The 25,940-nt window shown below is 40.3% G+C and overlaps 1 protein-coding gene across 1 annotated transcript; it reads right to left on the bottom strand.

Annotated features, from left to right (window-relative positions):
- Positions 1-2,297: 2,297 nt before the first annotated feature.
- b3gnt5b (UDP-GlcNAc:betaGal beta-1,3-N-acetylglucosaminyltransferase 5b) lies at positions 2,298-13,812 on the bottom strand. Its single transcript, XM_041992821.1, has 2 exons — positions 13,521-13,812; positions 2,298-7,206 (listed from the first exon to the last, which is right to left on the bottom strand). Exon 2 carries the CDS (start codon positions 6,904-6,906, stop codon positions 5,749-5,751), a length of 1,158 nt encoding a protein of 385 aa, XP_041848755.1. The 5' UTR covers positions 6,907-7,206; positions 13,521-13,812; the 3' UTR covers positions 2,298-5,748.
- Between the last annotated feature and the right edge of the window lie 12,128 nt (positions 13,813-25,940).

The following is a 25,940-nucleotide window of genomic DNA, read 5'->3' as shown; positions in this document are numbered from 1 at the left end:
AGGTGTAAAGTGTGAATCCCTTGTAAGCAAAATGCTGACACCACCAATCTAACTAGGCACTCTGCTGTGGAGAAGTTGTTAGCGACATTAATTATTATTATTATTATTATATTATTATTAAAAAATAGTACTTTTTCTTTTAAACACATTGCTTTGGGAATGTTCAAAGACCTTTTGTGTTTGCTTTTATGGGTGTTTTGAAGCAGTTAATTGACTTGAATTTTATCAGCATGCAATACCATACCATACCATACCATACCATACCATACTATATCAACTTCATTTATAAAGCACTTTAAAACAACTACAGCTGAACAAAGTGCTGCACACATGTACAAACGAAATACAAATAATATAAATGTAAACAAATAAAAACTTTAGACACAAGAACAGCTAAAAACCAACACACTAAAACCAGTTAAAACAAATAAGATCAAATAAAAACTTAAGGTTTTCTCTCGATATACAGTATATACAGTATGGACTTGTTTTCAACAAGCTATTTGCTTGTTTTTGTTTGGAGGTGTTGCTTTCATAAGAACAACTAAATAAGTTTCTCTATCTAACCAGACTTCTGTTAAAAACAAGAAATCAAGTTTGTGCTTTGTAATAAAATCATTGATTAAGGATGTTTTTGCTTCCAGAGATCTGACATCTAGTAACGCTGGCATACCATACCATACCATACCATACCATACCATACCATACCATACCGTACCATACCATACCATACCATATCAACTTTAATTATAAAGCACTTTAAAACAACTACAGCTGAACAAAGTGCTGCACACGTGTAAAAATTAAATACAAATAATATAAATGTAAACAAATAAAAACATAAGAACATAAGAACAGCTAAAAACAAGGTTGGACAGTAGTTAGGTGGCCTGTATGTAAAGGAACAACACACATGAAGGGGACTTCATCTGGAGAGCCCATATTCAAATGAAGCAAAGGCTGTTTTTATGGCATCTGTTTGCATTAAACAAAACAGCCCCTCCTCCACCTTTCTTGTGTGATTGAGCTTCACTCACAGAGCTGAAGTTTGGAGGTGTTGCTTCCATAAGAACAACTGAATAAGTTTCTCTGTCTAACCAGACTTCTGTTAAAAAACAAGAAATCAAGTTTGTGCTTTGTAATAAAATCATTGATTAAGGATGTTTTTGCTTCCAGAGATCTGACATCTAGTAACGCTGGCTCCAATGTGCTCAGAGCATTATCTGTCTGCTGGGGCTGTGACGACTGTGTCAGAGCTTGACGGGGAATTTGTCAGGAGGACGAGGTGGGATGTTTCAGGAGGAAAAGATGGGACAGGGGCATGGGGTCAGTTTGGTCGCAATCGTGACCAGCTCCTTCATCTGGGTAGTGAGGTCCAGGAGGGTGGGGAGGATGGGGAGTAGTGGCTACAAAGACTAGCCAGTTTCAAAAGTTTTTGTAACACTGAGCTAATGGTCTGCTAGCTGCTTGCTAGAACTTAAAAAAAAAAACATTATTTGACTTTTAAGACACAAAGTAAACATATTATCCAAAATGTTCACCTGTGGCTCTCTGTTTGACAGACCTTCCAACATTTTAGTTTACCTAAAATCCAGGTTATGGTACTTTGTCATGTTAGCATTTTGTCTGAACAGTTTGGGTGCTTATTCCTTCGTTTCCTTTAGTAACCACCTAGTGTTAGATGATACAAAGCAAGGGCATTAGAGTTTTTGGGGATTTATTTTTGTGCTCGATTTTTTTGGACAACTTGTCTTTACATTTTCTTTTTTATAAAATATTGTGTTAATGAATTTTAGCCAGACTAGCCACTACCCCAATTTCAAAAGCTCCTGGAGCCCCAGGTCCAGCTGTCAGTTCGTGTTTGGAGGCCTTGTGCCTGGCGGGGCCGATGGGCCGCCGTCCCTGGTCCCCTGGGGCCCGTGCCCTGTTACCATAGGTGCTCTGACTGCGGCCTTCCTCCTGGGTGGGTGCATGGTTCTCTCTGCGGTGGGCTGCCTGGTTCTTGTGCAGTGCTTGGGGGCCTCGCTGTCTGCTTCTCACCCTTGGAGTGGGTGCAGGTGCTTAACACAACTCATCCCTCACATCTAGCACTTGTTTGTGCGTGCACACACACACACACACACACACACACACACACACACACACACACACACACACACACACACACACACACACACACACAGACACTCTGTTTCTTTACAGGGGTAGCAGCTGGTTGTCATACTTTTTACTGCTTGTGGTTTTCATTCTTGTCATTCGTGTCTCTATCTTCCCTTTTCACTTTTACTCTCCTTTTCTCGTGTTCACTCTCCTTTGTTTTGTCCCCTCTGTCATGTCCAGCATTAATATGTAAATTCAACAAAAACAAAATTAGAATAAATAATATTTAAGTATCCTGAGGAGCCTCGTATCCACAAAGCTCCTCTTAGGACACACACGGTAGCCAGACCGTCATTTTCCCTACTATGATGCTGGACAGGACAAGTTACAAAAAGCAGCATGTCAGCATATTATGCAAAAAATATTTTACAGACCTTCCTTGTCTCCATAAAACTGTCTGAGAGTTGCTACTTGAAAGTAGCTTTTCAGTTTAACTGAAGTCCTAACAATTGTACTTTGTTATCTGTTAGCCAGCACTGCAGTAGTTTCGACTGTTTATTTGACATTTTTATGGTAGTGTAACATTAAATGGCTTGACTGCCCTTTGAGGAAGCTTTAAAAGTGTTGTCTTGCTGCATTTTTTCTAATGCGGAAAAATATGGTCATGGTGTAATTCTTTTTTCTAGGGCATGTGGACTTTGAATGGTTTGTTTGTGGCAGAAACTTCCTGTTTAAACCATCGGAGATGGAAAGGCAGGCAATCACACCTCTAAATGTATGCGTACAAACCATAGAAAGAGATTTTTAATCGTTTGTGTTTCGTTATCTGTGTTTGCCAGCCAACCACAAACTTTAATACAAAATACTCTTAACAACAGTTAAGCAGGTTGCAAATTTTAATTAATTAAATAATTCATTAAAAAACATTTTTAAATTTTTTTTAATCACATTATTCATCACTGAATAATTATGTCTTTTCCAAACACAAGGCTTTTTTTTTTCCAGTTACTCATCTATTCTAATTTTCCACTTCATGACGAGACATTTTCAGGCTATGCCATACTTCTACTTCACATATTATGTGTTAGAAACAGACCTCTCTATTTCTTTTTTTCCCCTTTCTTTTTCCTTTTACTGAAGTTAAATTAAACTAGATTAAAAAAGTTGATAGAGAAAAGTTGTGGTAGTTTTATACAAATAATGTAAGTTTTATCCTTTTGTGTACTGGAAGTGAGACAACACAAAGAAAAAATGCATAGTCAGCCAATGTCAATCCCATTTGTGAGAACGACATTCATACAGTACTTCGTTCTAAACCAGGGTTTCCCACAATGTGTCAACTCCAAGCAGCACAGATACCACCCCCCAAACACACACAATTTAAAAAATATTTATAGGTCTGTTCTTTCATATTTTCTCCCCATAATTTTGCTTGCATTCACAAACAGTGAGAGACAGAGAGAAAGAGGGAAAGAGAGAGCTTTGCACATGTGCCAGTGGTGCGCATTGTCCATTCGGATTGTCCATTCGTAAGTATTAATATTAAAATATTGTATCTCATCCGCCTCCTGACCACTTATTTTAAAATGCTCCTGGTGAGCTTAATCACAGCCTTATTGGCTAACGTGAAACTGACATCTCTGATCCGTATGCATTTAAACAAACAAAGGTATCAAGCTACCATTTTGATGCACTTCAGCATTCATGGAAAAATTATTAATAATGGCTTAACATTCACAATAAATAAAGATTTCCCACTAGCTTAAATAAAATGTTTGAGCAGTTAATCACAGGGATGTCTAATTGATGTTGTCTCAATTACAAAATCTAAATATTTTAAGAAATGTCTTTATTAACTTTATTGGTGACTCGCAACCACTCAGCGTGAATCACCGATACACGCACACACACTGACAGCTGATTCGCTCGCTCCTCCTCTCCACGCACAATGCATGAGGCCTATCAAAAGAAAACACAAGGCGGATTTATGCTCGCGGGACGTCTGCGTGGGTTGGTTAGGCGTAGCTGACGCTGGTGAGTTTCTTCTCGTACTTGAGAGTAGGGAGTGCGCGTCATTTTGGTGTCGTGTTGCAGTTTGTCCTTCTAATCTGAAGGTGGCAGCAGGGGTAATATCTGGTAAACTCAGCAGGTCGGAGCTCTTTTTATGGTTCACTTCAGTTCCGGTACGTATTTTCTGTTTTAAAACAACAATTGCATCCAAAATGGTTCATTGTCTTTGTGTTGACATCTTTTTTCTCCCAGTCCCAGCGGTGCATATAGCCTTTATAATTTTCAATTTTATTTTCAGAAGAGAGGCGTATTTACTGGTTCATGTTATTAACTAAAAGCAGCACACACACTCTATGGCAACTCAGACACGCAACGTCTCACTGTGCACATGCAGGTGACGTACCGTGTAGCTCGTAACTGCCTCACATTTCTGTGTGTACAATAATAAACCAGAGTAGAACGATTAGTCATTGACAAAAATAACTGAAATATGTCTGCTCGACAAGAATATTCTTCATAAAATGTGTTTTGTTCCAATATAGGTCGCATCTGCATACAGTACAGGCTACTTTGATTCATGTTCTAACAATAAACTTATCATGTTATAACGCGGTACGTTTCACATTTTTAAAATAAATTATCCCATTATAATGTGATACGTTTCAAGTTTTAACAAAAAACTATCATGTTATAATGTAATATGTTTCAAGTTTTAAAAAATCACGTTATAAGGTGAAAATATTTCAAGAACTTACTATAAAGAATTAAGATTGAGCTGAATAATTTCAAATGCTTCTTGTAGTTTTAAAATTGTCTCAGCAGGTGACTCTGAAGAACAATAGCTGAGTTTGCAGGTGTATATTTAAAATGGCAGCCAAGAAAGTGTGTGTTTGAATAGCACACACTGATGACCGACTCCACCGATCACCACGACACTCGACTCCCTCATGAGCGCCAGGGGAGTGCCACAAATTGCTACCTGGTCTGTGAGAAACACTGTCACCCTTTTCTGTTTTTTCCACATTTTAAAGCAGGGCTACTCCGTTCGGGCCTACGAGGGCCGCAGTCCTGCAGGGTTTCCATGCTAACAGTGCTGCTGATAGTCTGGTTTCTTGTCTGGCGTCTTCTGCTACACAGAACACAGTGCTTTGAAATAGATGTCCAACTGAAGGACTGAGGTAATTGCAGAAATGATCCTCATTTCTTCAGGATCTACACTAGTGGTTCCCAGCCTGGGATCCTCAAAAACCACAAAGGGTTCAAAAGGCTTTGCCTGTAAAGAGACCCTACCATGTCCATACAGATGAGTTGATTTTTTTTTTATCATTTAGACATTTTGTCTACATAGGACCAATGTTTGAGAGCCTTAAAACACAAACTTTGAGTGGAGGTTAGACATATAGCCTTAGTTACCCTTAATAAGCCACACCGTCTGCATCAATTTTTGTCTATGTAATGTGTGGTTTAGTGAGGTCAGTGATCTGGTGGAGCTATGATAGTAGAGAAGTTCATCTTCACAGTTTTTTGGTTGGTACATGAAGGTGATCTTCAAGGAAATTAGGTTGGGAACCACTGATCTATGCTATAACACACTCTTTCTCTTTCAGTAACACACTGGCACATACAAAAAGCTTAATATTACAAAAATGCTGCTTTGCAAGGGTAGGTGGCATAGTAGGGTCTACAGAGGAGAGTTATTTTTATGACTGTACAGTACAGCCTCCCTAACAGTCCAGAGGCTGTCTGTTTAACATGTGGGTCTGTTGCCGCCTTCCACAGGTCGTAAATGTCCTCCACATGGCCATGTGACGTTATCATCTGATTATAGATACACTGGTGGTAAGGTGCCTTGCCCTCCCCGGAGAAATATACATGATCCTGTGGTGACACACCCATGGCGTTGGCACAGATGCCCATGAACACATCATCTATGTAAAGAGATGCATTCAGGGTCAGCGAGGCATGGTATATTTTATCTGCTACATCACTGGAGATGACATAGCTTGCCCCAGCAGTGTAATCGGGGTAAGACAGCCACTGGTACATCTCAAAGGGAACATAGTATTTGCTGTCCATGCTGCGGATGGGCGGTGCCCCTCTGTGCACTCGGCCTATCCAGAAGTCTGTGACACCTTTGCTGTTCAGGTCCTGCAGGTAGCTCACAAGGTTGGGCATGTGGACAAAGATGTCATCATCAGCAGTCATGAAGAAGTGTGCGTGAGCACAGCGACTGTGCATCCAGTGGAACTGCAGGATCAGCTTCAGGGTGAGGTTGTGAAAGGAGTCCAAAAAGTCCTTCTGGATCAAATCACCATGAAGATGATCCTCCTTGATGAGCTGCTTCTGGTAGTTGATGTCACTGCTGCTCTGTGAAAGCTCATTCTGCTTAGTCTGAATTGCTCCCAAAGCAAACAACACCTTGACTGTCACCCCCAACGTGTTTTGGATGTAGGTTTCGTTACCCCAGGTGGCTCTGATGGCGTTTCTTCTCTCTATATTCTTTGGGGATGATTTGACAAAGAGCAGCAGGAGGACGTCCTTATCGGCGCACTTATTCGGGTGGTCTAAAAGGTAGCTAAAGTTGCTGAAATAGCTGGCCTGTTCACGTGGAATGGTGAGGCTCCTGTTGATGTAGGTGAAGCTGTTGATCAGGTAGCGAAAGGAGTAGGACTTGATGTGGCTGACGACACTGTGATCCAGCTGCTCCCAGCAAACCATCACCACTGAGAGCACCAGGCAGGTGGTCATCACCTGCACAAACTGGCATTTTCGAATCCGGCGGAAATTCAGAAACATCCTGGAATTTGGTCAGCCGTTAGTGGTTCTTGTCTGGTTGGACATGCAGGTGGAGCAGCTGGTTGTTTTAGTGTTTTTGGCGGAGGTAAGAAAATGGAGGTTAAGAGTGGTGTTGCAGTGCCTCAGAGCAGCACTTACTGGGACTTCCATCCTAGGCTTTCTGCATTCAGCTGAAGGCATACGCAGTGGTGGGAGTCACTGGGCCTGCGGGGAAACGCCCCTCACTGCAGAGCTGTTCTCGTGTGGAGAGTCGCACAGTAGCGCAAGACGCATCATCCTTCCACCAAAAAGCTCACAGTTCTGCAAAGAGAGGCAGAGAGAGCACATTCACATCTGTAAAAAGGGAATAGTTGACCCAACTTAAATTGATTGTTTCAAATGGTAACAAGCAATGGGGTAGGTTTGATTTCCACACTGGTAGGGCCAGAAAAGTGTTTTATTGCACTCATGAAAGATTTTATTTACTGTATTATATATTTAAATAACTAGAACATCTGAGTTGAAGTTCAGTTAAAGACAGCAATATTTTCCAGTCAAATAAGTAGTTTGTACTATGGTGCAAACTATTTTCATCAACAGAAATGTACTTTAATTACACAGAACAAGAATCAAATTGAGGAAAGGACAAAAATGACTTATAACAGTTACTATTGCAAAGGACAAGTCGCCACCTGGATTTAACTAAGCAGAATAGGTCGGAGCCTCCAACAAGTTATTTAACCCCAACTGATGCAATGAGTAGCTTTTCATTTCCAAAACAACCACATGGAAAGACATCCTATGGTCATGGAAAAGATGTTAATCTGTTTAAGAAGAGTCAAATCATCTATGTTAAGAAAAGAAAACATCTAAGGAGATGAAGAATCTACTAAAACTGGCATAAGAACTGTCCAATGCATCATTAAAAACTGGAAGGATAGTGCGGAACCATTGTCTTCCAGGAGGAAATGTGGTCAGAAAAAAATCCTGAATGAGGGTGTTTGGCAATCACTTATAAACATTCATTCACCAGTAGAACTCAGGGCTATGTTAAATTGTGAAAGTAAGAACATTTCCAAATTAAATGACCTCATTCACAAATATCATCTTACAAATCTTCTTAAATTTGTTTTTAAGCTGTAATTCATGAGTTTTTTTTTACAAAAACCCTCCAATTCATGAACATGTTCATAGACCATGGAATTTTTTGTATTTTTCCTCTTTGTGAATACCAATCTCTTGTAAGTTGAAAGGACGGACCAGCCGGCCCTACGTTGCACAGGTAAACGGCTAAAAAAATGCCTATCAAAGGTCATGACCTTCAGACCTTGAGCGAACAGAGGAGAAACAGATGAGAAAAATTAACAGAAATAAAACTGATTAATAAAAAGACAAAAAGAAATAATGAAGCTCTGCAATGAAGCCTGCTTTTCCTCATTTTTAAAGTGCCGTGGCTAAAGAGGAAAGTGGTACACTGTGGAATAAAATTTCATTACATAACCTCGTGTACCTCATGCAATTTGTAAAGCCAATTTCCACCTGCTGTGACATCATTTTAGGGTGAGTGGTGCTGATGAGTGTTATTAACCAAAAAACAACCTTGGATTCTTAATAAAACCTTTTTTTTCCATTTATTTATTAAAAGACTGTTGTAGTAAATTTTAATTATTAAAGACCACATCCAGCAGGTGGATCTGGTAGTCACAGGTGACTTGGAAATGTTCATCCATCCATCCATCCATCTTCTGCCTCTTATCCATAGTTGGGTTGCGGGGGCAGCTGCCTAAGCAGGGAAACCCAGACTGCCCTCTCCCAGCCACATTCACCAGCTCATCTGAGGGGAGCCCAAGGCTTTCCTAAGGCCAGCCGCAAGATGTAGTCCATCCAGCGTGACCTGGGTCTTCCCCAGGGCCTCTTTCCGGTGGGACTTGCCTGGAACACCTCACCAGGGAGGCGTCCAGGAGGCATCCTGACCAGATGCCCGAGCCACCTCATTTGGCTCCTCTCAATGTGGAGGAGCAGCGACTCGACTCTGAGCCCATCCAAGATCACCAAGCTTATCACCCTATCTCTAAGGTAGAGCCCGGTCGCTTGTATTCGCAATCTTGTTCTTTCGGTCACTACCCACAGCTCGTGACCATAGGTGAGGGTAGGAACGTAGAGCGACTGGTAAATCTAGAGCTTTGCCTTTTGGCTCATCCCTCTTCACCACGACAGACCGATGCAGAGTCCCCATCACTGCAGACGCCACACCGATCCGCCTGTCGATCTCCCGCTCCATCCTTCCCTCACTCATGAACCCGAGATACGTGAACTCCTCCACTTGGGGCAGGACCCTATTGCAGACCCGGAGAGAGCACTCTACCCTTTTCCGGCTGAGGACCATAGTCTTGGATTTGGAGGTGCTGATTCTCGTACCAGCCGCTTCACACTGGGCTGCGAATTGTTCTAGTGAGAGCTGAAGAACCCGGCCCAATGAAGCCAACAGAAACACATCATCCGCAAAGAACAGAACCACCGAACCGGATCCCCCAACACCTCAGCTGCACGTAGAAATTCTGTCCATAAAAGTTATAAACAGAATCGGTAACAAAGGGCAGCCTTGGCGGAGTCCAACCCTCACCGGCAATGACTCGGATTTACTGCCGGCGATGTGGATCAAGCTCTGACATCGGTCACACAGGGACCGGACAGCTCGTACAAGGGGTACCAGCCAGCACTCCATACTCCCGGAGTACCCCCCACAGGAGTCCCCAGGGGACACGGTTGAACGCTCTTTCGAACGCCGGATTGAGAAGGTCTTCGAAGTATTCCCCCCACTGCCTCACAACATCCTGAGTCGAGGTCAGCAGCCCCCCATCCTCACTGTACACAGTGTTGGTGGAGCACTGCTTTCCCCTCCTGAGCTGCCGGATGGTGGACCAGAATCTCCTCGAAGCTGTCTGGAAGTCATTCTCCATGGCCTCTCCAAACTCCTCCCATGCCTGAGTTTTTGCCTTAGTGACCACCAAAGCTGCGCTCCGCTTAGCCCGCCAATACCCATCAGCTGCCTCTGGAGTCCCACCGGCCAAAAAGGCCCGATAGGACTCCTTCCTCAGCTTGATGGCATCCCTCACTGCTGGTGTTCACCAACGAGTTCAGGGGTTACCGCCACGACAGGCACCAACGACCTTGCGGCCACAGCTGCGGCTGGCCGCCTCAACAATAGAGGCACAGAACACAGCCCACTCAAACTCAATTTTCCCCGCCTCACCCGGGACATGGTTGAAGCTCTGCCGGAGATGGGAGTTGAAACTCTTTCTGACAGGAAACTCTGCCAGATGTTCCTTGCAGACCCTCACAACACGCTTGGGTCTGCCAGGCCTGACCGGCATCCTCCCCCACCATCTGAGCCCATTCACCACCAGGTGGTGATCAGTGCCTTGAAAATGTATGGAGTGATATTCTTGTAGTTCGGGCATGTGTTCAGCCTTTTGCGCCGATGGTGTTAGGAAGACCAGAATTACATCTGTCTTGATTGCGACTTGATCTTGAATGAATGAAATGTATGAAAAATAGTTTAATTATCCCTTGAAGGAAATTATAACTTTTGTATCTGCAATATTGGTATTATCTTAAATAGTTAAATGCTTTGTACTTCACTAAACGCTAAAATGTTTGTAAGTAGGATTTAAGAAAAGATTTGTTCATTAGAACGGTTGGTGAATGAGGCCCAATGTAAAGGGTACTCATGGGATTGGGACTGAACAGCTGAAAATCACATTTAAGACTAACCCGAGAAAAAGGCTCAAATTTTCTACGGAGCATAAATATTGTTCTCTAGAGCAATAGATGAGAGCCATGCAGTGTGATAAGTATAGATTTACCCTGTTTCAGAGTGATGGGAGAATCAGGGTAAGAAGAGAGGAGGATGAAGGGATGCAGCCATCATGCCTAGTGCCTACTGTACAAGTCTGTGAGGGCAGACCTGAGGTCCTGAGGCATGAGGTTGCTGCAGTTGGTCAGGTCTAGGTTCAGCTTTTGGTTCAGCAACATTATGATCCCAAAGAATGAGGTCAGCTGACTACCCGAATATGCAGAATAAGCAGGATTTTCCATCTTCCCAGATGGCTCGGCCATATTCCAAAATGACAATGGGGTTCAGGTTGTGAAAGAGTGGTTCAGGGAACAAGAGGCATCATTTTCACACACGGATCGGCCACCAGAGTCCAGACTTGAACCCCATTGAGAATATTTGGGATGTGTATATATATATATATATATATTAGCCTAGTTGCTCATTCGCCACCATCTTGTGCGCAATGAATTTTAGATAAAAATAGCCATGAAGGATATATCACCAGCAGCCTTTGTTGGAGGCCAAACGAAGTGTGGATTTATTGGTTGGATTTGGAAGCTCCTTCGAATTGGGACAGTGCTTGGCACAACGATGATGTATAGAATCTGCACTTCAGAGTGTGCAGACCCTGAAATGGGACACAGCTATAGAATTGATAATTCAAACTATATAAGATAAAATAAATAAATAATTGATTATCAAGAGGAGCCTTCTACCCATAAAGTTCATCTTGGCAACTCAAATTTGTTTGGCACAGACCATCATTTTTCTTGCTATGATGCTGGACAGGACAAGTTAAAAAAGTTTTTGTGTTTGTATTTTATTGATTTTATTTTTTTGTTCATAGAACTATAAAACAAAAATCAAGCTTAATTCCATTTTAGCAGTTAAATGAAAAAATGTCTCATGCTTCATTTTTTAATTTTAAAATTAAATAATGACTTTTAATGCTTACCTTTGAAAAATTCAATAACCAAAACACACACTGAGCCTAAGTGGAAGCCATTAATTTAAGTTATTTCTACAAAATGTCTTTATTTGAAGTGAATTTTAGTGAAGTGAATAAGTTTTAATTAATTTTTTTTTATCCCAGAGTAAAAGAATTAATTGGGATTCATTTAAAAAAGTGCTTTAGATCAACCACAGGTTAAACACACCTTTAGAGTGTAATAAAACTGACCTGATCTTTTGTTTGAAACGCAGAAAGAACTATGATGCTTCCCTTGATTTATTAAGATGTGGAAGTGAAAATGTTAGTCACTCTTTTTATTCTTTTTTTTTCTTACCCAGTATAAATCAGTGTTAGCCAGTATGGAGGGAATTTCTGTCATATGATTACTTCATATGGTGTCAAACCAGAAATTCTGCAATATCGATACCTGCAACTGAGTAAAACTATTACTAACTCGAGAAAAAAAAAGAAGAAATAGTGTTCATTTTTTTTAACTAAACTAAGGGAATCATGTCTGTATTTTTACACTAAAACAACTTTAAATATTAGTTTTCTTTTAGTAAGAACTGAACTATGTGGTACATTACATCCACTTGTAATAGAATAATAATGCTTACTGAAAAGTCAAAGGTTAGCAGGTGGGGTGTGGGGGTAAGGCGGGAGGGGGGGTTGACAGTGAATGTAAAAGCTAACACAGCAAAAGCTGTAATGCAAGCTGGCCCATAATGGAGGGGTTTAAGGCGCAGACCCGGTGAAAATGCTGAGAGTCATGGAAAGCTCCGGGGCACAATGGACGGTGTCAGAACCACTCGGCAGCACAAAACAGGACGAGAATAGTTTGCTTCCATCTGGGCCTGAACCAACACCAAGGGGGGATCATGATGGGCCCGAGGCCTGGGACTCCCACTGTGCCCAGAGAGCTTTTTAAATATCACAGCGTGCCCTGAACCTAATGGGGTCACTGACTCAGAATCTTTCCTGTCTGCCTGATAATGAGAAACTGCTTTATTCATTTAGTCATTCATACCAGCGCAGAGACCCGTCATATCTCATCCTCTCCTTTACAGCCATCCTGCCATTAAGGATGTTATTAAAGCATTTTCCGTACAGTATACTGATATCATAGCCAGTATTGTGATAAGATATCAGCTGGATGGTGACCTTTACACTTGAGTAATCAGTACATGTGATGTACTTAAACAACTAAAAACTTTGTAATGATGTGTCATAAATGCTTTTAGATGGTGGGTCTTTGCTGTTTAAAGCTTAAAACCAACAACACAACCCCACAGTTTCTGGAAAAGAGCCATAAAGTTAACACTTTAGATAAAACTCACTGAAACTACATGCAGGGGTAAATACAACTGGAGCAGTCAAAAATCGGTTGAAATCGGTACACTACTTGTACTTAGGGAAAACTGAACCTTTAAGAATCAGTAATGCCAGCTTGCAACACAGAAAAGAAACCAGACTAAATGTTGAGATAGGAAAATTATAGTAGGCTGAACTGATTAGTGATGTGGATAGTGATAAACTGGACAAAGCTCATGGTAGCTGTGACTTAATAAACACGATTTTTTAAAAGAAAAAGCTTGAAAATGTGACACTTTACACCGTCTAACCTTTGGATTGTTGACTGTACTCTGCTAACTCTGCCTCATCTGGAACTCATCTGTGAAATTGAGACCACCCTAGAAACATATTTTCCAAGCCACAGTCTGCATAAATAGATCTGAAGCAAAGAGAGCAGGGGCTGGGGAGGTGGGATTGGGAGGGGGGGGGGATGGATGATCGGAAGGTTGGGAGGGAAACACCACACCATCCAGGAGTCATTCCAACACTTACCGGCAAAAGGAAATATGTGCGTGTGAGTCCAGCTCGGTCTTCTTTCCCTCTGAGTCGTCCTTCCAGTTTCTCTTCTGCATCAAGTTTACTTTGCTTCACATGAGAGGAAGCAAAACGCTTGTCAAGAAGCAGAAATAAATCCTTAGTAAAACAGTCAAAGCCTGGGTTTGGAGGAACTGTGTGTGTCTGTGTGAGAATATCTGTAAAGGTGAGAGAGTTTTTCCGATCCTTCCTCTAAGCTGAGTGTGTAGACTGCAAGTTGCTCTGCTCTCTCCCTTCCTCCCACTGCTGGCTGTGTAGGTGTAGTAAAGCAGGGGGAGGACAGAATGAAAGGAGGACCTGCCCTATGCCTCATCTTTGTGCTCTGGATAGATGAGTCAGTGTGTGATAATTATTTTACAAACAACCCATAAAAGGAGGAAAGGCTTATTTAAAATTTTCCTTTCCTGTTTTGTGTTGGGGGGTAAATGTCCAGTGACCTGAAATGCTCCAGTGTCACAGAACTGATCAGACTGACCCTGTTTAACAGCAAGAGCCACCATGCAAATGACATGGGTAAACTGCAACATGATACCTGACCTGTTAAACAAACTATTGCAGGGCGTAAACCTTGTTTTTAACCCCTACATTTTGTTGTTTTCATTTCATTTTCTTCTCACAACAATGTGTATAAAATGTGGCTCAATAACAGTTTGTTGATTTTCTAAAAATAATACACTTAGATTTATCTTATTTTAAAAACGTTGGAACTCTGAATAAAATGTAAATAAAAATCAAATACAATGACTTGTAAATCTCATAAACTGATATTTTATTTCCAATAGAACATAATCATATCAGATATTGAACCTGAGACATTTTACTGTCATGGAAAATATATCTTATTTAGAATTGCTGGGTCAGGCATCATGTATCTGCTGTGAGGAACAAACTGCAAGCTAGCAGATAAGTTAGCACATATTTACAGTTAAATTATCCCAGTTCTAGGAGTGCTAAACAGTGTACTGCATCAACAAAGTAGGAATAAAGACCTGTTGTACCTGCTGGAGGTCAGAGATATGGGTGTGACTACATTAGCACATCCTTGAGGCCCATTTATGCTCCCTTGCATACATAAAAGTGGGGTCCATTTCAAACATTGTCATACGTTGCCATCCTCATACTTCCATGCAGGAGATGGACAAAACTGTCCATTCATCTGTGTATGTCTTCTGCATTGAGCATAAATGGGCCTTTAGACTGTATGACTGGGTTTCAATCACCACCCCTTCGCACACTCTCATTCCTCTGGTGAATAAAGTGGAGGCCAAATCAACCAAAATGTCTAATGTCATGCGTGAAAGATGCAAGCTATTGCTTAAGTATTCACAGTTAATTTGAGAGTTCACACACTGGATAGCTTAAATTAAGCTATGTGATGTCACTGATCCTTATATATGGTTACAGAGGTGGGCTTGGGTCTGGGGGAACCTGAGTAAGGCATAAATCCCCAACTGCCTCCAGGCACTGAAACATGGTGGACCACTGCTCTTTATTAAATGTAGAAATGCAGAGCTCAATTTCCCAATCGGAATTAATGAAGTAAAAAATTTTAAGTTAAATTATTAACAATTATTGTTATTTTTAGTGTTGTTGCTAATAGTTTGATTTTCTGTAAATCAATTTGGTCAACTTTTGGTTAGCGTGACTTTCACTTATTACAGTTTTTCAACTTTTTTTTTCCCCCAACACTATGGACAAACTGCAAAGCCCTTTGTTCAAACGTTAAGACCCAACCAAAACCTACTCAGACACGGTGTTACCTGACTGTAATTTCTCATGTGGAGGCTCTGAAAGTTCTGTGTTATGTGTTGGCGGAGGCAAGGACCCAAATGCAGGCAGATCAGGCAGGAGGCAGAACGGTGCAGGTAGATTGTTTATTTCCAGGACTCAGGAACACAAAATCCACAGACAACAGGGCCAAAGCCGGGCAGGATGAAGAGCCAGCGAGGAGACTGGAGACGTGAGACATGGAGCTAGCAGCGACGGTGTGCAGCGAGGTCGTCTACAGCCTTGCCTCCTTCTAGCTCCTGACGCAGTCCGTGCAGACCCCTGTGGCATTTGTTTGCCTGAAGGTGTCCAGATCGCTAGTCTGGACTCCAGAATGGGGACCTCTAAAGGCAAGGCATGGCAGTTTATTTGTACAGCACATTTCATGTACAGGACAATTCAAAGTGCTTTACGTAAAACAAAGGCATTACAGATATTTAGAAATAGTAAAAGGCATCAACACATAATCACAATAAAATAATAACTTACATTAAAATGATTAAAAGCAAGATAAGTAAAAAAAAAAGAAAAAAAGTTAACATGCAGATTTCATGCATAGGCGCATGAGAAAAATGTTTTTAACCTGGTTTAAAAATGTCAACATTTGGTGAAAGTTTAATCTCCACTGTCAGTTTGTTCCACTTGTTTGCAGCAAAACAGCTAAATACTGCTTCTCCATGTTTAGTCTGGACTCTGGTCTGGACTCTGGTCTGGACTAGTTGACCAGAGTCTTTGGATCTAAGAGCTCTGCTAGGTTTATATTCTCTGAACATGTCACAGATGTATTCTGGGCCTAAACCATTCTAGGATTTGTAAACAATCAGAAGGGTTTTAAAATCTATTCTGTGACTGACTGGAAACCAGTGTAAAGATTTCTAAACTGGTGTGATGTGTTCAGATCTCTTAGTCCTGGTTAAAACTCTAGCAGCAGCGTTCTGGATGAGCTGCAGATGTTTAATGCTCTTTTTAGGAAGTCCTGTTAAAAGACCATTACAGTAATCCAGCCTACTGGAGATGAATGCATGGATGAGTTTCTCTTGGTCTTTCTGGGAGACTAAACTTTTAATTCTGTTGATGTTTCTGAGCTGGTAAAAAGCTTCTTAGTGAAGCTTTGATGTGGCTGCTGAAAGTCAGGTCTGAGTCTATCAACACTCCAAGATTACCAACTTGGGCTTTGATTTTAAGAGCCCGAGTCTCCAGGTGTTTGCCAATGCTGACCCTCTTCTCTTTACTACCAAACAGAATAATCTCAGTTTTGTCTTCATTTAATTGTAGTAAATTCTCCCTCATCCAGGTGCTTATTTGCTCCAGACACTGACACATTAAGTCTATTGGACTGCAGTCATCTGGTGACAGAGACACATAAAGTTGTGTATCATCTGCATAACTTTGATAATTAATGCTATAGTTCTGTGATATTTGACCAAAAGGGAGCATATACAAGTTGAACAGAAGAGGTCCAAGGACTGACCCCTGGGGGACTCCACAAGTCATGGCCACTCGCTCAGATTCATAGCTGTTTATCATAACAAAATAACTCCGGCCTTCTAAATAGGACCTGAACCACTTAAGAACCGCTCCAGAAAGTCCAACCCAGTTTTCCAGCCTGTGCAACAGGATTCTGTGATCTACAGTATCAAGCGCAGCACTGAGATCCAACAGAACCAGGACTGATACTTGACCAGAATCAGTATTCAACCTAATGTCATTTAACACTTTGACCAGAGCTGTTTCAGTGCTGTGATGAGGTCGGAAGCCGGACTGAAATTTGTCAAGTTTTCCACTTTCATTTAAAAAGTCATTAAGCTGGTAAAAAACAACTTTCTCAATAATCTTGGAAATAAAAGAGAGGTTAGAGACAGGTCTATAGTTGTTCATTATAGAGGCGTCTAGAGTCCTTTTCTTTAGGAGGCTTAATAGCAGCTATCTTTAGTGACTTGGGAAAAATGCCTGATGCCAGTAAGCTGTTAACTATCAGTAGGAGATCACTTTCTACTGAGGTAAAAACTGTTTTTAAAAAGTCGAATGGTATCATGTCCAGAGTGCATGTTGTTGATTTCAGATGCCAAACTGTTTCTTGTAGGACTTTTAAATTCACCATTTTAAATTACGACATGACATCAGAATTATTTCCGGGTTTTAGACACAGACTAATTTTCTTGTGTGACTGTGTGGAATTAATATTTTGCCTAATCGTTTTAATTTTTTGGCTAAAAAAGTTTGCAAATTGGTTGCATTTCTCAGAGGAAAGGAGCTCTGGGCTTATCTGTTTAGGAGGATTTGTAAGTTTTTCAATCATAGCAAACAGAGCGAGAATTGTTGACATTCCTGTTAATCATTTCAGATAAATGCAGCTCTCTGGCCTTGCACAGCTCATTGTTATAGTTACGGAGGCTTTGTTTGTACAGCTCATAGTAAATTAGAAGTTTATTTTTCCGCCATTTCTGCTCAGTTTTTCTGCATTCTCTTTTTAGGCTGGTAACCACAGTGGTGTTTCTCCATGGTGTTTTCTGTTTGCTCAAAGTGCTCTTGATTCTTATCGGTGCAACAGCATCCATTACATTCAAGATTTTGAGATTGAAATGATCCAGGAGTCCATCAACTGACTCTGCACTGGTTGTTGGTAACATAGCTATGGCCTCCACAAACTTAGCACTTGTTCTTTCAGTAATGTACCTCTTACTAATGGAGAAGCAGGTTGGTTGGACATTCTGAGTGATCAGTAAATCAAACAAAATACAAAAATGGTCAGACAAGGCCGAGTCAGTGACCGCAACAGAAGAAATATCAACACCCTTTGAAATAACCAGGTCCAGAATGTGACCTCGAATGTGGGTCGGTTCTTTTACATGTTGCCACAAGCCAAACATCCAATATGGAACAAAATTCCTTGACATTACCATCCGTCATGTTATCTATGTGAATGTTAAAATCCCCAGTTATGATTAAATGATTAAAATCAGTAGAAATAACCGACAATAATTCAGAAAATTCATCAATAAAATTTACACAGTGTCCTGGACGTCTGTAGATGATTAGAAATAGGATTTTAGGAATGCCCCTTAAAATAAAACTAAGATATTCAAAAGAAGTAAAATCACCAAATGAAATCTCTTTACACTGGAATGAATCTTTAAATAAGGCAGCTTCTCCTCCCCCTTTCCTCCCGTTTCGACATTTATTCATAAAACTAAAATGAGGGGGTGCTGTTTTATTAAAAGAACTTGAAAAGAATTAACAAACTGATCAAGAAAGCCGGTTCTGTGCTTGGAGTAACTCTGGAGCCGCTGGAGTTGATCATCAAAAAAAGAATTCTGTACAAGCTGACGAAGATAATGGAAGATCCTTCACACCCTCTACACAACGCCGTGACGAAACAACAGAGTGTGTTCAGTGGGAGGCTTGTTCAAGTCCGATGCAAGACAGAGAGATACAGAAGATCCTTCCTTCCAGCAGCTATCAGGCTGAAGAACAAAGCCCTTAATTAATTAATGTGATTGTTTTACTAAAAAATTACTACTACTACAATATTGAATTTCCCTTTGGGATTAATAAAGTATTTTTCATTCATTTCATTTCATTAAGAACTGTAGCACTTGTGTCTTCTGTTAACCATGTTTCTGTCAGAAAAAGAAAATCTAAACTGTGAGAAATGATGAAGTCATTAACTAACAGTGACTTGTTGGACAGAGATCTAACATTTAGTACAGCAGCTTTATGAAGTTTACTCTGGTCTCTGTTGTATTCTGAGTTATACAAGGTACAGTTAACCGTGTTCGATTGAGGGAAAACTGGAAACTGAACTAAACATGACAAAACCAAAAACCTAAACCATGATTATAACACAAACTAAACATGACAAAAACCAGAACTATAGACCAAGACCAAAACATGACAAAAAACAAAACAAGAACCAACACCGTGAACTATGACATTCTGCAACAGTTTGCAGACAAAAAAAAACAAAAACAAAAACAAGACCAATATTTGTTTTCTTTCTTTAGCATGAAGCACAGACGTCCACAATCAATGCAAAGGCTGCAAACTAATCTGTTCATCTCTGGCTATAAGAAGTGCACCCTGCAGGATTCAATACCTTCCTTTCCGGTTGGTGACACACCTGTTGCCCAAAGTAGTTATACTGGACTGGTAAGTTTCAGCTTGCAGAGCACTGTTTAACAAAACAAACAGACTAAGAAACCTGCTTCTACATGAACTTGTTTGCACACATATTTAACGCACAATTTATGCAGTCAAGATAACTGTTCATTGACTTGATCCTTCATAGACAGCAAGATGCAGAACAGGTTAACAGTTCGAGGGATAAAATCTGGCAGCTACAAGAACATATTTACCCTTTACTTGCCTTTTTTTTTTAAAGTTTTTAAGGCACACTATAAGTAAGAAAAAATTTTTGATTATTAACCAGAGCAGTGTTGCCAACTTTGTTGCTTTATTGAGTAAGTTTTTAGACCCCACTAGCAACTTTCTTTTCAAAACAGCGACTAGCAACAACTATAGTGACTTCTTTAGTATTATTGAAGACTTTTGGAAACTGATGTGACAGAACAAATCGTTTACTTTTCTCAATGAGCAGTGGGTGCTGCACAGGGCCTCACCCGTTAAAAAGCACTCAGAAGAGGTTTGGTTGTCATGCAGCAGCAGTAGTAGCGCTGCATTCAGAGCAGGAGGTGATCACCTCCATTTCATGACCAGGCTGAAAATGAAACGCATGAACCTGCTGCTGGACGATCCTGCCCTGGCTTACTGTCAGATGGTATTGTCTATTAATGAAGAGTGTAAAACAAAAACATTTAAAAAGTTAAAAGTGTTATAACCGGTGTTGGGAGTAACAATATTACTTTTTTGGGTAGCAAAGTAAAGTAGTGTTTTGCACTTAAAATATTGGTAACGAAATGACTTTACTGGACTACAGTAACACATTTTTCTGCATTACTCGAGCCGTGTTTGCCTATGTGTAAAGTTCTGATCTGTTTTAAATGGTGCACACATGCTGCTGCCTGTGTGTGTGCTTGCCTGGGCATGTTGTCATAGAGATCGATTTGCGTGACGTAGCTGAAGGTGTGCGCCAACTAAAGAGAAAGAAAAATTAAGACAAAAGACAAATTAATTAATTAAAATGGAGAAAGGGGTTTTTGGTCGGTGGCGATATCCGCATTATTTTCAGTTCAGTCCAGCTTCAGTCCAAGCCTGTGGTGAAAGATCCTGCTTGCCGGTCAGTGGAAGGAGTCCTTCAGCAGCCGACCCGCCTAAACAAGCAGTCGACCCGCTTAAACAAGCAGCCGACCCGCCTAAACAAGCAGCCGACCCGCCTAAACAAGCTGAGCTTTTTTCAACATTTCCTGAAGTGCAGCAGCTGGCAAGACAGAAATTAACAAGCTAGTTGCAGGTTCATTGTAGGAAACATGCTCCCCCTGTCGACTATTGAATCGCCCAGGTTTAGAACAATACTAGATAAAATGATTATGAGACAAGTGTGCCCATTTCTTCCCACAGACAGGGATGTTGTTCTTATGGTTTTAAAGCCATTTTGTTTATAATATACAGTAAACACTATGCAGACAGGCAGCGATAATTTGGCCATGATGTTTGTCCATGTCTACATGGTAAATTAAGAAATGGTAAAGTAAAGTAATAAGTAGCGGCGGTACTTTTCAAATGCAGTAACGAGTAAAGTAATTTCATTACAATTTACAGAAGTAATGAGTAACTAGTAGTAACTAATTAATTTTTTAGAGTAACTACAACAACACTGGTTATAACATGCTGCAGACTCCTAATAAAAAAAAAACTACATTTAATAAAACTAAACTTAAAAAAACAGAATATTTTATTAATTTATTTATTTGCTGTTCTAAACATTTTTAGATCATCAGTAGGGGTAAAATTTGTCTAATTTTATATCATGGCTTCGCAGTCGTTTTAGATTCCATAGCTTTCATTCTGAACTATGATTTAAGTACTTAAATAATCTTTGCTACAGGTCAGCAGCTAGCTGAACGTCTTCTATTACTTATTGGAGTTTGTCAACAACTAAGGGATGCATTATCGCCACCTATAGGTGGGAGGCTGGATTGCAACTGAGCTTCTCATGGATAACAGTAATAGCTCGCACGACTATAACTGATAAATTATGCGGCCGCTGTGCCCCACTGGCACAAAACTGAAAGTTTTTTTCGGCCCTTTAGGTGGCGCTCATTGCCCAAGCATAGGACCTTGGTTAAGAATCACTGGAATAGAAAAGTATTCATGGGCACCATCATGACCCAGAGACAGTTAAAGTTATTTTCAGGATATAATTGGCCATCCTGACTGGAAATTATCCAGTAGAAACCATTTAGTAAATAGTAGGCATTTTTGTCAAGTACTTAGAGGACGAAGAGACAAAGTGTCTGTCCATCAGTTATCAGCTAACTACATCCAATCAGATAAACCACACAGAACCTGTTAGGAAACATGAGCTGCCTTGTTGATTGTCATTATGCCTAAAAGCCTGATTAGTCTGATAACTTGGAATTACTTGCACACTCTGAACCGATAAAAATTATGCCCAATTGATGAATGAAAGAAGGAGACTGAAAAAAGTAGCGCATGAATGTTAACAGTGGCCTTTCGTGGAGCAGTGGCTCCTACTTCTGTACAGAGGCATGTACAGACAATGCAGCCGAGTTCGTCTGTGCAGAGTCCTGCATGGGTCCAATTTTACCAACCCGTCCGAACCTGTTAGGATAATTACCAAACCCAACCTGTGGATTTCCTCCAGTGAAATCTGAAACCCACCCGATGATGTCGGATATAACCCGCAACCTGAACAGCATGTTAACCTATTGTGATTGTAAATATACACATCCCATCATTTGTTCATATATTTAAAGTGATGGTGTTGTTTTGTCGTTGTTCTCATTTACAATAAAAAAAAAGGGAAAGAAAACAACAGTAAATATTGTGAAATAGCAGAATTGTGATGTTTTCTGACTTCTGTGACATTAAAATCAGATGAAATGCGACATGACCGTTCAGACTGAGATCAATCCACACAGATCGGCTATGTATCCGATCAAGGACCACAGATGAAAGTCAGGGTCAGGAACTGCAAAAAATGGATTTGTGTCATTCAGACTGTCATTAAAAAATCTGATATGAGTCATGTATGGACAAAAAATCAGAACTGAGCGGCAGTGTGAACAGAGCCTAAAGGCCCATTTATGCTCCATGCAGAAGATGGATATGCAAACGGAGACATCCGTCTTCCGTGTCGGTTATACACGCAATTTGGTCCGGTTTCAGGGAGCTATCCGTCGCTTGACGCAGAAGACGGAGCAATACCACTGGAAATCGCAGGGGTAGTGCTGAGACCTGGGAAAGAAGAAACCTAAGAAGAAGAAAAGAACCGGGAAGGGAAAAATAAAGAAGAAGAATGAAGACAAAAGCACAACAAATGTAGAAATTGAGCAAGCTTTTTAAGAAAGACTGTATGCAAGTGTTTAGGGCAGGGGTCTGCATACTGTGGCTCTCTGGACTTTCCACAATGGCTCTTAATACATGGCTAAAAATGCTAAAGAACTAACTAATGCTTTTAAACATAAATAATAACAAAAGCAGGTTCAGTTTTTTCATGGAAAAATTGCATTGAATTTCCACAGCGTAATGGCACTGAAAGTACGAGTAATATATATTTTTTTCTATTTTTCTTGTCATTAGATTGGAAACTATGGGCTTTTTTTAACATCATTTTCCACAAATATCTACATCCCATAGAAGAAAGTCTGTCTACTGCAAAGGTTTTATGTTTTTCATTTATTTTTAAACCTAAAAATAAAAATAAAAATGTTCTTCAAAAGTGACAAAAATGAAAAGTTTACATGGCTTTGAATGGACAATACAAATAGGGGTTCATTAAATCAATGGTTAAACATGTATGGCACTCAGCTCAACTCAAGCTGGTTACACATGCAGTAAAAGTTGTGACAGAGAGAATTTAGATCAGGAGAAAATATCAGTTCTAGCTGAATAAAACTCCAGGGTGTAAGTCTGACAATGGTCCCAGAAAACATCATGATGACTTATTTAAGAGGGAAAAACAAGTTTATTGAATGTATCTATTTAGCTTTAGGAGCTAAATGTTGTTTCAGAACATTCCTGGAAACATAAAATAAAGATGCTTTCGACACTCACCTGTGGGAATGAAAGTGTATTATTTGTAAACAGTAGGAAAAGTGGTCACTGGAAGGAGGAGAGAAACACAAGTTCTCTTTAATGTTTATTTGTGTGGAAACTCCGGCCAGTTTAATCATCCTGTAATACAGCAGACAAGCTCTGCTGAACCTGATCTGTCTCCATCTGTGGTCTTCTCCATCTGTGACCTCCTGACAAACATTTTTTCTCTAATCAGGCCATTTGGTATATTTTTAGACATCCATCCAGTCTCACAGTCAGCTACAAAACTCTCAGGTGGAATTCTGATTTATTAAAGGAGGTCTGAGTGTTGGAGACTGCTAGCTGGTGTCTATATGCAAATAAAAATATACTTTCATGATGGTCAAATATTAAAATTTCAGACATAATTAAATTTATTCTGCAAGGGATGTGTCAAATTTTGGGTGATGAACAGTTGTTGGATATGAAACAGCGACCTGAGTCATGTAGTTTATTTATAATCCATCCACTTTATTAGAGCCACCTTGCTAGTACCAGATTGTTCTCCTTTTTGCTTCAGAACTGCTTTAATTCTTGGTTTCATAGATCACCAAGGTGAGATTTTGCTCCATATTGACATGACAGCATCACACAGTTGCTGCAGGTTTGTCGGCTGCATCCATGATGAGAATCTCCCGTTCCACCACATCCCAAAGCTGCTCTACTGGACTGAGATCTGGTGGCTGTGGAGGCCGTTGGAGTCCAGTGAACTCATCGTCATGTTCTAGAAAGCAGGTGGAGATGATCTGAGCTTTGTGACATGGTGCATTATCCTGCTGGAAGAAGCATCAGAAGATGCTCCACTGTGGTCATAAAGGGATGGACATGGTCAGCAACAATACTCAGGGAGGCTGTGCTGGGTAAACCAGGCCATGTTGGTACTAAGGGGGCCAAAGTGTCTGCAGCCCGGCATCTGAGTTTCCGTTGCCACGGTTACCAACCACTGTTTAGTCAGTGCAATAATTTACAACAATTTTTTTCTATTTGACCAGAACTTCTTTCATAGGTGTCCATTATCACTTTTAAATGGACACCCTTCAGCCAATATAGCTGTATAATAGCCAGTATAATTCAAGACATTAAAGCATTTGTCTCATTGTCGGTACTTCTTCTAAAAACTGTATTTTGGCAGAATCTGGTTGGTTGTACAAGTGTTTAAGGTCTGCTCCCATCTCTTGTTTCTTATAGCCGAAGCTCTCTTCTCCCTTATTATCTTTGATTACATTTAACTTCCTTTTAAACATTGCTGCTTTCTCTTATATTTTATGGTTTAGTTTTTTAAGCCTTGTTTCATTCAGGGACTGTAACATGTTTGGTCCCTTTGCCGAATCACATATTCTGGTTGGTTTATATACAACTAAACCATTTTCTGAGTTCAGTGTGGTTACTCATCAGACAGAAACCAACTAGTATTTGTTCTTCTTCGTGGTGTAAACTACCTGAAACTGAATCCTTCTGAATAGAAAACTAAGCTCTACATCTCAATATCAGTGTTTTCCTGACGTGACAGTAACAAGCAGACAATTTAGCATCTGTCTCTTCCAGCTGGGTCTGACGCACCTTTGCTGCACATTGATGTAACTTGTGTTGGAGAAAACCTTTAAATAAACATGTAATCGAACAGGTACTTCTTTTCTTAGTAAAACTAAACAGGTACTTATAAATTCCCACAATTTTAGTTACTAGATACTGTTCCCACTAATTTCTTTTACCTGAGGTTTTCCTCCAGCGCGTTCTTTGATGGATCAAAATATGACAGACTACTTCTCTCAAGTTAACCAATTTATTAATTATAATTGATATGGGAATGTGCAATTACAGAATCCTGGATTCATATAATCTGTCCACTGAACTAATACAATACGAAGTCCGTTGCCCGCTACAGTCCGACTCCATTGAACGAATCCTTATATATAGGTCTGATCATACACAGTTTTGCTGACTAATGCTGCAGTTGCAGAAGTAGGGATTTCCTCTGAACTCTGAATGAGCGTTAGTCAGCCCCTCACATGTTCTCCTCACATCCCATATGAAGAATCTCATTGTTGCTAAGCACACTAGTACACTGTTAGTAAGTATATGAGCTTAAAGATAAGAGATATTTAATATGATAACAGAGTAAGATATAAATGAAAATAGGTAGCACACTTAGGTGATCACTCGATGAGTATCTAAATAAATTTTACTACATTTGTAAAAGTACAGAGGTGGCTTTGAGGTAGGGAAGGTTGAAATTTGCATTGCTCAGCCAACAAAGGAGGAAGTTACAGAGAGAACGAGCTGCTCCCACCAACAACAGCTTACTGTGTGAGGCCCTGATTTGGTATTTGCGATCAGGGAACAGCAGCAAATAACTGACTTTTTTTTTTTTTAACTGATAAAGACATGGGTCTC

This window comes from Melanotaenia boesemani, chromosome 8 (genome assembly GCF_017639745.1).
Source record: "Melanotaenia boesemani isolate fMelBoe1 chromosome 8, fMelBoe1.pri, whole genome shotgun sequence".
Lineage (NCBI taxonomy): Eukaryota > Metazoa > Chordata > Actinopteri > Atheriniformes > Melanotaeniidae > Melanotaenia > Melanotaenia boesemani.
This window is presented reverse-complemented; position numbering and strand designations above follow the sequence as displayed.

What these genes read in the sequence shown, in the direction of transcription:
- b3gnt5b (XM_041992821.1), bottom strand. Translation starts at nt 6,906, where the DNA reads ATGTTTCTGAATTTCCGCCGGATTCGAAAATGCCAGTTTGTGCAGGTG.